The 15127-nt window shown below is 39.8% G+C and overlaps 1 protein-coding gene across 2 annotated transcripts in view; it reads left to right on the top strand.

Annotated features, from left to right (window-relative positions):
* Nucleotides 1–504: 504 nt before the first annotated feature.
* LOC144522463 (receptor-type tyrosine-protein phosphatase eta-like) overlaps nt 505–15127 on the top strand; it is a 39387-nt gene continuing 24764 nt past the window's right edge. Inside the window, exon 1 of one of the 2 annotated variants that reach the window (XM_078257555.1) lies at nt 505–728. In XM_078257555.1, the coding sequence (XP_078113681.1) occupies nt 660–728 (69 nt within the window). In that variant the 5' untranslated portion in view covers nt 505–659. The remainder of the gene's footprint in view (nt 729–15127) is intronic. The other variant, XM_078257556.1, reaches the window with a different exon arrangement.

The raw sequence follows: 15127 nt of genomic DNA, 5'->3' as shown, positions 1-15127 counted from the left end.
ACTAGCTACCATATAGGCTTCATCTTATCATCTCATTACATGATCAAGACTTGACACTGGACAAGTCAACATACATATTACCCAGCAATCATCATTGCATATCTGTATGACAAAGTTTTTTTAAGGGGCAGTTTAACCCTTGCAAACCAAAAATGCCAAATAAAATAACAAATTAATCAATTAATTGAATAGTTATATATATATATATATAATTTATTTATATAATTTGTTTATAGTTGATCTAGAATAAGCATATCATGTTGTTATAGATTGATACTGACTATTTTACAAATAATAAAGAGATGAGTTTGCATTTTCAAGGACATCTAATGGCACCTTTTTTAATTTAATGCAAGTTCTTCTTCACAGAATCACTGGGCCCGTTCTCAGCCCAACACGCAGTCACACCACTGTGTGTATTTACGCCCCAGAGAAGGGGGAAACCGATGATGAGAGGAGTGGCACACTTCACTAAAACTTCCCGAAGTGACGCGCTTGGCCGCCGCTCCTCCCCGTTTAACAGCGAGAAGAGAAAGTTCTGACTTTTAAATCTCCTCATGTAGCGATAGTGGAGAGTCTTTTCAAGCGACAAAGAAAGTTTGGACATGAAAGGTCGGAACTGAAAAGTCACTTGAATCTGTTTTCCCAAAGCGTGCGGCATGATGAAGCCACTGCTGTGCTGCAGCGTCTCTCTGTGGACTCTCCTAGTCTTCAGCGCTCTCCTCAAGGTAAAAAAAAACAACAAAAGTGGCTTTTATTCGTTTACATTTTGCGCAGAATTGAACCAGCTGGTGTTGTTTTGTTCGTGACAACGGGGCGCTTTGTTTGGATGATGAAGGTCAGTTTTCATCACGCGGGTGGGAGTGCACCTGTTGCGCAGGTAGCTGCCGTGCTGTGAGGTGATTTACGTCTCTGGTCAGGAGTAGTTGGTGCTGTTACAGATTACACTTCTGAGAAAAGTTTATGAAAGCAACTATCAACTGTTACAAACCAATTTCACCCAAGGAAGGTTTGGTGTCATGGCTTTCTACGAGAAGAATAGTCCTTTGAGGGTTTTAATTGGATTCAAATTTATGTCAGCAAGTAGACCTAATTAATACGCCAACCTTCAGTTGGAGAGGTGTAACAATGGTGGGCTATTTATTGGAAGACGTGCTGCGCCTATATTAAGTCTAACGATGTAGGATTTATTTGTGAAAATAAAAATGCATTATTTTGAAATGCTTAAGTAGTACTCTAATGAGATACTAAATATATTTGAAATATCTTTTTTGGTCAGTTGTTTATTCAGGATTGCACTTGTGGTGTCGTGTTAAAATGCATCCACCTGAACAAAGATCCACCTGACTTGCCCCACTAGTCTTTCTGGGGAGAGAGAGAGAGAGAGAGAGAGAGAGAGAGAGAGAGAGAGAGAGAGAGAGATGGGTGGAGGGGAGAAAGGGGGAGAGAGGTTGAGAATGGCATGTGAGGATGTATGTAGCCAACACAAAGGGGGTCAGGAATGGAATGAAGTGCAGCTCAGTGTCCCTGTCACTCCTGCAGCCACAACAACACACTTACCGCAAAACCTGTAGGTGAGGAGCTTTGGGTGGATATTTATGTGTACAAAATGTAAACTGTGATTTTGACACCAGAGACAGCGCTTTAAGTAACTTCTCCTACCAACGGTCAATGATTGCTGCCTTTAACGATAACCCTAATATTTGCCAGATCTTAACCAGAACTTCACTAGAAGCATCAGATTAGAAAACAAAGGCGCTAAAAAAAACCCAACCTATTTTCTATTTTAGGTATGAGAACTTGTTCCTGTGCTAGGTTGTAATGACGTCATATCATGCAAAAAAAGCTTAATCATGTATTCACAGACCATAAGGTGGACCTCATTTGAATCAGAAAATGGAATATTAAAATACACACACTTTGCATTTCATAACCTGGTACCAACATCCAAAATGTAATCAACGAAATCCTGCTATGATGATAGTGTACAATATTATAACTATTAGTTACACAAAATTAAATTATTTACTCCTTGTTGCAGTCAAACTGGGCACCAACAATATTTCACTTCCTGTCAGCAGATTTGAAGCTCAAAGTGGAATTTAGTTCAAGTAGTAGTTCAAAAATTGTTGAAAATAGTTGCATGGTGGGTGAATGATTGGCCCATCATTTTACGTATTATCATGTACTGGTTTGTTCCGTCATGGTAAAATGAAACTACAAAATACACATGCAATAGATGTAGACTATGATCCCACGGATTGGAATATTATTTATTTAGCATCAAAGTTTATTCTTGACCTCGGAAATATACAAAATAATCATGACAAGTAAGAATGCCTAAATGAAGATCTTTTTTGTCTTATTGGTTCTCAATTGTAGTATTGTATTGTGTTATGGTGAAACACCAATGTTTACTACATTGGAGGAAGTAAAGGTAATGGCTTGTTGACTTAATCAACTGCAATGAAGAGATCACACATTGGGCAGAGAATAAGACACACATGCGAATGGTAACCTGCCACCACCACAGTTGGGTTTGATACTGTGAAGAGAAAGACAGGTTTACAGACTCTGCTGATGGTCTATATAAAATGGATTTAACTGCATGTTTCGGTATTAAAGAGAATATTTTGTTGTGTTGTGTACAGTTATGACAGCACATTTTCAGGGATTGTTAATACATGTTGTAAGAAAGAGAATCCAGAGTTGTTTCACTTTAAATTTGACATTGTTGAGCCTAAAGTTGTGGTCAGTAATTAATAGTTAAGAGACACGACGATCATGATTTTCTGGTTTAGAGACAGAGCCTGCTGCTCTCTAACATTGTATGGTTGGATTAAATCACAGATTAGAGGCCTGATTGTCTCCTTTGCAGCTTCTGGACACAGGATATTATATAATATGTGGTCAGTCAGTTTCTAGTGGCTGTATATTCTAATTTAAATGTGTCAAAGAATTGTTTACCACACACAGGGCAAACCACCTACTGTAAAAGGGGAAAATACATTTTAAATTTAGAAAAAGTAAACATATAATGTATGTTACAGACATTGAAATAATTTAATCCAATGTGGAAACAAGAGAGTGAGAGAGAGAGACAGACAGACATTCCAATTATTAATTAAAACTTGGTTAAACATTTTTTAATCAGTAGGCTAATAGAACCCATTGCTCTATATGGCAGTAAAATATGGGGCCCGCTCAGTAGACATTTACAAACTACTGACTGGGACAATCACCTAATTCAGAAATCCCATGTAGCATTTTGTAAAAATATATTACGCCTGCCAAGACACATTCCAAATAATGCCTGCCGAACAGAACTCAAGTCAATATCCCCTCCAAATTACAACTGAAAGAGCCATCAAAATGATACAACCACCTGAAAACAAGCGACTCCCGTAGTTTCCACTACAAAGCAATACACTTCCAAGAGAGAAACTTAGAGAAAAGTCCCCTCAGTCAGCTAGGCCTGTCACTCAGCTCCCTCACCTCAACACAGCCCCCAGAACCTCAGGACCCCCCCCCGAAACCATCCAGCCCAACCAAATGATCTACAGACAATAAGAGAAATACATCACACACTGGGAAGACACTACAAAACATCAGAGCCTAATTGATTGTTACTTAGCCCTAAAACGACACAATATACAGTAGCAGAATACTTGAGCACCATATGTGAGCAAAGACTCTGAGCAGGTACAGACTGAGTTGACACAGTCTGGCTGTGGAAACCTGGCCGCCACAGACAGACCTGGACACCAAGGGAGGACAGACTAGACTAGACAAGTAGAGACAGAGCATCACTTCCTACTCTACTGTGACAAATACAAACACATTAGACAAATCTTCTTCCCCAAATTTAAAAGTCAATGTAAATAATTCGAGACACTTTCAGACAAGGACAAACTGAAATTTGTTTTAGGCGAGAATTCAAACTGCTGCATCCTAGCAGCTGATTATGTCGCCTCCTGCCACAAATTAAGAGATGACCACTGAAACACCACACAGGAGTAAACCACCACACTAACAATGTGATAAGTTGTGTAACCGTTTTGCTGTACCATTGTACTCCTCGTGCCTTCACTATCACTTTATGTTTAAGTTGGTCTTTATGCTGTAGTTAATGTATGTTTATTTGCTTTGGCAGTATAAGCAATGCCAATAAAGCTCTTTAAATTGAAATTGAGAGGGGGAGAGAGACGTGTGAAGGTAGGATCTTAGTGGTCAGACGTTGTTGATGGCCACACAGAACCCAAGGGTTAAAGGGACAAAACGTATTGTAATAGTTTTTCTTATTCTTGTCTTTTCCTTAATTGATTTTCCCCTTTCCTCCTGCTTGTTGTCTGTTTTCCGCTCTTTTTTTGTCGCTTCATTACAGTTCTCTTATCATTTCAATCTGGGTCTGAGGGTTTGTCAGCACTTCCTTGCAGAATTTAGGAAGTGACTGTTGTGATGGGGGCGTTACACCTTTGTGCCCCTCTTCGGTCAGGAAACTAGTCAGAGAGGTTGCAGATCATAATCTTAAAAATAAGTTATGCTCAATACCGGAGCGATTTAGGGACAACTGCATGTCTTTGCTTTCATAAACAGTATACTGTACTGGCTGCATTTGGGTCATCATACAGTCTATATCCACAACGTTTCATTTACGGGATTGTCGCTTATTTAGTCAGAAATTTTTTTTTTTATGTAAATTTAACATAGTCACTAAAAGCACAGAAGCAAGGAAGTTACAGCAGAAAAATGGAAGTACTTTGCTTCACTGAAAGGAATTATTTTTTGCACAGTGACATTTTCCGTTCTGAATACGTTAACAACATTACCAATCCTCTTCAGTACACGTCACAGTCTGCATGTTGACTACCCGTTTACAGTGAATATTTCTGGTGTTCTGTTTTATTTAGTTTGTATCTTGGTTTCAGTTCCCCTTCGAACCATAATCTTTTAGATTTTGACCTTAATTGTCAGAGATTGATAAGCTTGTCTACACCATGACGCCTGTCAGTAGTCTTTGTATCTCATAGGCCAACTCTGTTCACCAAACTACACAGTCCTACACCTGATGATGCTATGACAGGCTGACTGAACGGTACCAAGAAAAATGACACTTTCCCGTCTTTTTTTTAAATATTTTTTGGGGCATTGTTAGGCTTTTATTTTCACAGGACAGATGAAAACATGAAAGGGGAGAGAGAGGGGGAATGACATGCAGCAAAGGGCCGCAGTTCGGAGTCAAACCTCCATATATGTGCGCCTGCTCTACCAACTGAGCTAAACCAGCCACTACTTTCCCAGCTTTTGAAGTCTAATTTTAGTTATCTATGTGTCAAAGTCATCCCTGAAACTGGCCCTCCGCTGGTACTTCTGGGCGACTTCAACATCCAGACAGAGAAGTCAACTGACTTTGTACATCTTCTCTCTTCTTTTGCCCTCTCACTCTCGACTTTCTCACTCACTCACAAAGCTGGCAACCACCTCTCGTATTCACCAGAAACTGCTTTACATCCAACCTCACTGTTACTCAACTCCATACCTCAGACTATTTCTTCATCTCTTACTCTCTCCCACTCTCCCAAACTCACAACCATATCTCAAGAGATACTGTACCTGTCCGCCGTAACATTAGTTCACTCTCTCCTTCTTCTCTGGCGTTATCTACTTTATCAACCCTCCCTCCATCTGAATCTTTCTTACTCATGCCTCCCAACGCTGCCACAGACACTCTCCTCTCTACTCTATCCTCCTCTCTTGACTCTCTCTGTTCTCTTACTTCACGGCAGGCTCGCAAGTCCTCCCCAGCTCCGTGGTTATCTGACTCAGTGCGTGCTGAAAGATCAACTATACAGGCAGCGGAAAGGAAATGGCGGGAATCTAAACACCCAGATGATCTGCTTACCTATCAGTCTCTTCTTTTCTCCTTCGCTGCCTCTGTCTCTGCAGCAGAAAGCTCTTTTTATCAAACCAAAATTGAATCCTCTTTCTCCAATCCCAACAAACTTTTCTCCATCTTCTCTAACCTCCTAGATTCCCGCAGTCCACCTCCTACCAACCCACTTTGTCAACTACGCTCTTCATTTTCCACCACACTTCCTGAAATAATCTTTCCATCCATCACATCCAGTACTCTTTCCTCTTTCACCCCTCTATCTCCAAATCAAATTCTTACTTTGATTACCTTCGCCCGCCCAACCACCTGCCCCCTTGATCCTATCCCTTCTCACCTTCTCCAGTCTATTGCTCCTGACCTTCTTCCTTTCCTCACCCATTTCATCAACATCTCCTTGTCAACTGGCTGTTTCCCCGACTCCCTCAAAGAGGCAAGAGTGACCCCACTATTCAAAAAACCAACACGCGACTCGTCTGTAGGTAAATAACTACAGACCTGTCTCCCTTCTTCCATTTCTATCCAAAACTCTTGAGCATGCCACCCAACTAATTCTCTCCTTTCCGGAGTCTGAAACGCAAGTAGCAGCACGTATCTCCGCCTGTCTGACTGACATTTCTTCTTGGATGTACACACACCATCTAAAACTCAACCTTGAAAAGAATGAGCTCCTTTTCCTTCCAGGGAAGGGCTCTCCTACCCAAGACCTGACTATAACAATTGACAACTCTGTGGTAGTCCCCACTCAGACTGCTAGAAATTGCTGCAACTACCTGATCGTGTAGATACATGCTGCATAACATCAGAAGGATACATCCCCTTCTAACGCAGAAGGCGGCTCAGGTTTGGGTTCAGGCTCTAGTCATCTCACGTCTAGACTACTGCAATTCCCTCCTGATTGGCCTGCCTGCATGTGCGATCCGGCCCCTGCAGCTCATTCAGAATGCAGCAGCTCGACTTGTCTTCAACCTCCCCAAGTTCTCTCACACTACACCGCTCCTCTGCTCTCTTCACTGGTTACCAATTGCTGCCCGCATCCGCTTCAAGACACTAGTACTTGCATACAGGGCCATGAATGGATCAGCCCCAGCATACATCCAGGACATGGTCAAACCCTATACCCCAACCCGCCCACTCCACTTTGCATCAGCCAACCTGCTTGCTGCCCCCTCACAGTGAGGGAGAACTAATCACTCAACGGAATCCTGACTGTTTGCTGTCTTGGCTCCTAAATGGTGGAATGAGCTCCCTACATCAGGATGGTCGAAAGCCTACGCATCTTCCGCCGAAGGCTAAATTGCTTATTTAAAGCTAATGTACTTGCACTTACTACTTGTTGTCTGGAGTTTGCACCTACAGGGTTGAAAGCACTTAATTGGAAGTCGCTTTGGATAAAAGCGTCAGCTAAATGACATGTAATGTAATGTAAATGTAAAAAAGTCTATGGTATAGTCTATATGTATCTGGTGAAAAGAATAATTTCTTGGGGTAAAATAATTCTGGAATCTTTACTGTTACCACTTTTTTGGGCAAGTGGAGCTATGATGGAATAATATGAGGTAACCAAACTACATTAATCAATAAGATCTCTGAAGAGGTAAACTTAGGCAGAATAATTGAAAACACCTGGGGCACATGTTCAATCTCTATGCTACAGTATCCTCGGAACGGTGTGCAACAGGTTTTGAGATGTTTTTTCTCGTTTGGTGGGTGTGTCACAGGTGAGACCCAATCAGTAGAGACATGTATGTACAGTATACTCGTGATAATAAAAAGGCAGTGTTTCTTATTAAATTAATATATAAAACTAAATTAAACAGAACTGGCACATTAACATGTTAATGCATAATTCAGTTTTTAAATCTAACTTCTTTAGACTTTCAGTCTACAGTATAAAGACAGCTCTTCTGCTTGAAATAACATGTCCATTCAGTAGTAAATATACTGTTTTATATCTTTAAATATCTTGTTTTTTTGTATTTAGGAGCTTTTATCTAGCCATCGTGGCAATCAGTTGGAAATGGGATTAAAAAAATGTTTTATGAGGTGCAGTGTAGAGAAGTGCATGCAAAGTCACAGCTTGGCACATTAGTGACCCAGGAAAAGTACAACACTTTGCATGATTATGAAGCCTTTCTCTGTTCCCATCCGTATCTGTTTCTCACACTTTCTCTGTCTGTGGCCTCCTGACAGCATGCAGAAATGGTAACTTTGCTATCAATAGAGGACATCTCGGAACAAGGAAACATGACATTTTCTAACACTTAGAAGAACTGGCCCGTCTGTGGCTCTGGACTGAGGCGAGCTGCTATTCTAATGCCTTGCACTACTATAAAATGTGGATGACGTGTGATGACTTCATGACGTCTGATGTGAACACAAGTATCCCTCTCCAAAATGTATTCTTCTCACTGTATCCAGATTAGAAAGCTTGCATCCCATTATTGATCTAAAGTGCAAAAGTCACAAGTCAAGTTCTCCTTTGTGGAATGCTGCAGCCTCTGCCCACTCCCAACTCCCCTCCATATGTATGAGGACAGTCCAGTTTCAAATTAAATCCCCAAACAGGCTGCTGTCAACCAGGGTTGTGACTGGAAGCTCAGCGTGTACAATATGAATTACAAAGACTTACAGTTCCCCAATCCATGTAAATGAGACACAGGCTCCTCTCTCGGCCTCAAAGGCCTTATTGTCAGCAGATAGCTATCATTCTACCAGTGGCCTCTGAGCGAGTCACAACCATGCATGGCTGTAGTGGGGATGAAAAATTATTATTTTCTTTTGTTTCACTTTTCTCTCTCCCACTCGATCACACTGCCTTTCCAGATGGAGTGCTAGAGAGCTTTAAATAAGATTTTGAATGCCCCATTAGTACAAAAATGATCATATAACAGGCTGGCTGTGGCAGTTGTTGAAATGTTGATTGAGGAGTGTTTTTAAAGGCAATCTGTTGGTCGGTCCACCGCTTTGGTCCAGACTCAAACAACTGTTGGATGCACTGCCATGACATTTTGTACAGGTATTCTTGGTCCCCAGGGGACATATCCTAATGACCTCCTGACATTACTCTAGTACCACCAAGGTTGACATTTTTCTTATTAAGTGAAATTCTTCATCAACTATTGGACATATTGCTACGAGATTTAATACAGATATTTATGTTCCCCTCAGGATGAAACCGATCATGCTGTCCAGGGTCACATGGAGCAGGATTCTATTCCAGAATGCATTCTTCTTCTGAGTCTACATTTAAAAATGACATATATAGCCATAGTTCCTTTCATCATTTAAAGGCATTAATTACATCCTTGAATACAGCACGAAGAAGCCAGTCACTAATAATACAAAACCCACACTATGCCTTCTCTGCTCTTCCTTCCCCGCAGACGAGCACACGTTACACCCCACGCTCCACTTTAACACCTTTCAAACATCACACTGATCACACTTCTATGTTCAGTGTAATGGCCCAGCCCTCTGTGTCCAGAATCTGTGGGTGTTGGTATGTATTCATTCATACACATCTTCCTCCTGTTGTATGGCTGGCAGCATGAGAAGGAAGCTCTAATGACAAGTGCGTTGTACTTAGATGGGTATCTGCAGCAGCTCAGCACTCTGCACAGTGCTGGGAACAGTCAATACTACGTCACATAATTTCCATAGCCTCTGATGTGGCCCGCGATAGCAGCGGCAGGACTGTGGTGTGGGAGGCTGATACTGTACCTGGAGACAAACACACTCATAGCTAAAGCCGTCATGGGCAGGGAGTTTTTGGAGGCAGTGGATATTTTCAGACGTGGCTCACACTCATTTATGAATTTCCCTTGTGGAGTTTTGTGCCATTTGTATTCTCACAGAAATGCTATCACTCTCAAATGCTATGCCATATACAGAATACAAATACATTAAACACAGACATCTAAAGGTATCATCTGCATGTAGAAAACAAATAAATCAACAGTAGACCAATAAAACATTTAATTAAAATGTTCTGTGCCTAGTTAATTTGTTGTCTTACTAACTTACATGCATATAGTTATATTGCTGCAGTCTATCAGTCCTGGCAGAAAACTGAACACACCAAAAAAGGATGACGTATTTTAATGAAAATAAGTGACTCTGGATTTAACTGACACTAATAAAAAAGACCTCTATAAGGATGTGAATTTCCCATAAAACTCCTGAACAACTGAACTGAATCTAAATCTTGAGTCTCCAGGTCTTCCCATAAAGTGGATTATAATATACTTTAATTTTATCTTTTATCTCCCAATAGTCAATTTTTAATAGGGTAGTATGTTTCAGGACCAACACTTTAGGACCAATCCAGAGTTATCCATGTAGATGCGTGTATTGTGGTATTGAATATTGGGGTAATATTAGTAATGATCTGGGCCTTTATTTATATATACAGACTACTGAAAGAGAAGTACTAGTCACTAGAGAGGTAAATAGAAAAAAATCTTTTGTAATTTGGGTGAACTGACCCTTTAAGAGGTAAACTGCAGCACAGGTTCTCTTGTAGTGCTTGTAGCTTAGAAAAGGTCAAAGGCCATGGGTTCCGCTGACACTGAATAAATCGGAAGCAAAGATCACAATGTTGCATGGCAGAATCAGTCATGTGTTGCGATACAGTTAGAAACAAACAAAAAAAATACATGACCAAACCTAGTTACTATCAAATGTATTCCATTGAACCCCATGACTGAATTTAAATTACAATACAAAAACTTAAACTTGCATTATAACACATTATTCAGGGACATAGATAATGGAAAACAAACCTCAAGGTACGGGTTGACATGAGGTAATTACACATGGCACACTGTGGAGGAAGGAACAGGACAGTCTTTCAAGTGATGTTTTGGCGACAGCAATGCTTTAAGGGAACCAATACCAGTTTAAGTGAGACAACCGTTGATTTATAAGCCAAATGTCATGTAGCTCTTGTCTTCCTTTATTTGACATTAATGAGCTGGGGGTATGAAGTACAGCATCATGCTTAACTTAATAGTCCTTTATGTTGATCACATCTGTTATCAGTGGTCTCTGGGTGGGCTCAGGAAGTGACAGGAAGTTATGTTAGAACAGAAACAATGAGTAGGTCGCTCATGAGCCACTGAGGCAATGAACTTTAAATAGTGAACAAGCTGCCAATTTATGGCTGACAGAAGAAAGTCAGAATCACAACTTTCAAAAGATCTCACCACACATCATGGAAAAACAACAACAAAATCAAGTCGAGGACAGGACAGGAGATGTCGACACACAAACCCTGCAAGAGGAGAAAATAAGAAAATAGAAGGGAAAAAAAGGGTGAAGTGAAGCATGGCAATGACATGCACTAGACAGCTGACAAAAAGCTATTACTGTACGAAAGACTGGAAAGGGTCAAATGGAAAAAGGAAAGAAAAGTAGAAGACTTGACAACATTATGCATTTCTCCATTTCTTCCTTGTGAACCTTGTTTTGTGTCGCTATCATCAAGACGCACACATGTTTTGGATTGAGTCAGATAACATAATTTCGCAGAAACTACAGAAATCCACTTTCTCCACTCAGCAATTCAACAAGGGCACCACCAGCACCTCCTCCACGTTGTGGAACTTAAGCGTAATTCGAGGAACAGAAATGAAGTATTGTGCTTTTTTTCCCTCCTTTTACATTGTTGTTCCAAGTTATCAGATTATGAGGAGATAAGGTAAATGGGCTGATTCCTAAGCAAACAACTTTTAAGGTGATTTCTTGGCTGTTATTGGGTCTGGGAGTGTTATTATGGAGGAAGGAACTGGGGCATTATCAGCAGCAAATGCAGACTGTTGGGAATGAAAGGGAATCAGAGAGTGGCAGGCTGGCTGCCTTTTGGGTTGATGTAATGTTTATATAGTGGTCAGTACAGCCATTTCCTTCTCCTCCCCATGCAGACAGGCCCAGTCAAAGGTCACAGATACTGTACACAGGGCAAAGGGGTCGTTGGCTGAGTCCTAGCCAAGTGTGTTTCACAATGAACATTAAGTATTGCTCCTCAAGTGTGAGTCTAATGGTTAGAATACTTAATTCTGGCAAGCAAAGGCATTGTTCTCCTTTGATTTTAGTGGCTTCCATATAATAAAAAATATGTACTACTAGTGATTGTACACATCAGTATACATGTATCTAACACCATAATGATTTGCCCAATAATTGTCCAAGTGATCAATAAGGTCCTGAGATAAGAGACAGACTACAGCTGAGGGTTAAAGCAGGGAGGGAGGATGTACAGATGTGTGGGGCTGAGTACCAGTAGATGCATGAAAAAATGAATCATTATTTGAACTTAAGTATTTCTAGGGCAGTATTTCCCAAATGGGACTTTGAGCCTGGGTTATTTCGGCTCTCTGAGTCAGAGCCAAAGTATAATGGCTTGAGACGTTGTTTTGTTTATTTAGTCAGAAAAATAATTGATACTTAGGAACAGTGCCAAGGGAAATAAAACATTTGGGAATTTTAGCTCAGAGAAATCACATCCACAGAGGTCAATTAAAAATGAATACTTGACTATGAAAACATGAGTTTGTCATACTTGGCTTTTACATACTGGTATGTGACCTGTACCATATTCTTGATGGAGCATGAGGAGGTTTAGTTTGTCAGGCAGCGAGCCGTTTTATATCTAGAGTCAGCAACAGTTGCTCTTAAGCTCAAACTTGGTCTAGTTGTAATGTACCATGTACGTTTACTGCACAAACTAGTTTGTAAATAGAGCTTACTAAATATATACACCTACCAAATACTAAATGTATAGTTGTTGAGATTTAGAGTTCATTCTTGACTTTTGTTAACAGCAGCTTAGAAAACATCTCACCACAAGGTCCTATTGGTAGGATGTAATCTAATTAAACAGGCCATGTTAAAAAACATAAATGATACAATTTATCTTGGGTAATGTTTGAAAATGTCTTCCTTTTGTGACTTCTTTCATGGCATCTTAACATGTCATAGCAGGAAAAGCACAAGTTTAACAAATAAGATTACTGTAATCATGCACTCTATTTAGGTTCTTTATTTTCCTGGGCCCTGGGATTGTGCATGCAGACTCACTGAATGGTTTTCTGTTATACCTAAATGGAATGCAGCCATCATTAATATAATTTGTCACACCTGTGCTTTCTCTGCCATGACAAGCTACAATGTCTGCTGTGAAAAAGGGCTATTATTATATTATTGCCTTATTAGGTTGATATGGCTAACATATTAGCAAACAGTTGCCTATTTACACATCCAGCCAAGACAGATACATATTACCATTCATTTAGATTCATGTTTCTGACCACCTGATGAATGTACTGTAAGTCTAATATTTACTCTCCTCTTTGCTTTGTATTAGTCAAGTCCTGAGAAAAATATCTTTAGTTGCTAGCTACATCCTGCTAGCTAACGTAGCTTGTCTTCTGTCATACGTATTGATATCTATGGTCTACTGTATCGGCAGTTTGGTGCTGGACACTTTGTACATACACACATACAGTGTGTTTATCAAACATTTAAGCTAAAACATCTGCTTGCTTCCATTGAAGAGAGGGAAGACTGAACCATACGGGAAATTTGCGGGCCGTACAACCCAAATTAACCTAAAGACAGGATTGGAAAGCTAAAAGAGGTTAACAGCTAGAGCTTCAGAGCTTGGTGATAATTATTTGTAGTTCATTAAGGCAAGTAACCCCCGTCATTACACAAACTCATCTAAATTATTTTAAATCATAACTATCTTTTGAAAGTGTTATGCTTTTGTAGTTTAGTTACGTTAGGTTAGCATGTGAAGCTGCAGCATCCTTCTTGTAGCCTGTTTTAGCCTCAGTGCAGTTTGACACAACGAGCTTTACCAGCTACTGTAGGCCTACAGTAAAGACAAGAACTTAACATTATGAACTTAATACAAAGTAAAACTGTTTTTGTTGTTGTTTCTTAGCTGGTGCTTTGGCCACACCGGCATTACTTGTTGGTAGGATCACTTTGTGGTTTTCACTGTTTTCAGTGGATTTGTTAACAATAAGAAAAATATAGAGTCCTTACCAGTCTTATTCTTAAGTAAATATGGACTTGAGTGACTAAATACTGTTCTCCACAGCGACAAAAACATTTAGCACAAACTATACTGTTATCACTCTCCAAGGTCATTTCTCACTCAACTGTGAATTTGGCAGACGTGTATAATTTTAAGTAACATTTGTCTCTATACGTACACTCAATATCTTACATTAGTGTTATGATGATGCATGTATGTGTTAGCAGTTTGCGTTTAAGGTTGGATTGGCAGAGAAAGTAGAAGACGATATATCACTGTAAAATGTCAGTAAAATCAACTGTATGTGCAAAAGCAATGAGCCCACACCATCAGTACAGTAAAACACTTTAAAAGGTTTGATAGTATTTTGCTCTCTGTAAAACACTTTGTAACTTTGTTAAGAAAAGTGCTATATAAATAAAGTTGTATTATTATATTATTATTTTATTCATTTTTGATCCAGCATTAAATTCAATAATTGAATCTAAATCCTTTCAATTCCCCTTTCAGTATATTCAGTGTATTGCATTTTTGGCTTTCAACAATTTTAAGTAGCAAAGGTTATAGATATAAATACATTTTTAGAATGTGTTAGTTAGAAAAGTAAGTTTTGAGAAATTTGTTGGACTCGGAGCAGTGGGTATCTTTGAACTGTCTGTCCGAACACAACCCTAGACAGAAGGGATCATACCGTTGTGGGGAATGCTCTTTTATATCTAAAAAAATCGACAGCCATTTACCCATTTACACTTTCTCTGACAGAGCGATAGTGTGAAGCTCAGCCGTGCTAACACACTGCACAAACAGCAGAAGTATAGTCATGCAGTTGTATACTTCCTCATACAGGCTGTTCTTCCCATTAATGTATGCAATCCACACAGAGTGACAGGATTTTTTCATACTACCTGATAATTCAAAGGTTGTGGTTGGATGGTTAATGTTTGAGGTTTCATGAGGACTTTCAATAATCAAATGCTGACTTCCGTAAAAGGTGAAACACATATGAATTATATTTCATTAAAATGTATGTCATACTTTTACTGATGATAACGTGTCTCAACACACAGTATATTCTCATACACTATGTACAAAGCCTTCACCAGATCTTCAAAGCCTTTGAACTCCCCGTGCACCGTGTGACACTGCTGTACTTCAGAAAGAAGAATAGAGTCCCGGAGGAAGGGAAGGGTCAC

Source organism: Sander vitreus, chromosome 8 (genome assembly GCF_031162955.1).
Source record: "Sander vitreus isolate 19-12246 chromosome 8, sanVit1, whole genome shotgun sequence".
Classification (NCBI taxonomy): Eukaryota; Metazoa; Chordata; class Actinopteri; order Perciformes; family Percidae; genus Sander; species Sander vitreus.
The sequence above is the reverse complement of the archived record's forward strand: the minus strand, read 5'-3'. Positions and strand labels throughout refer to the sequence as shown.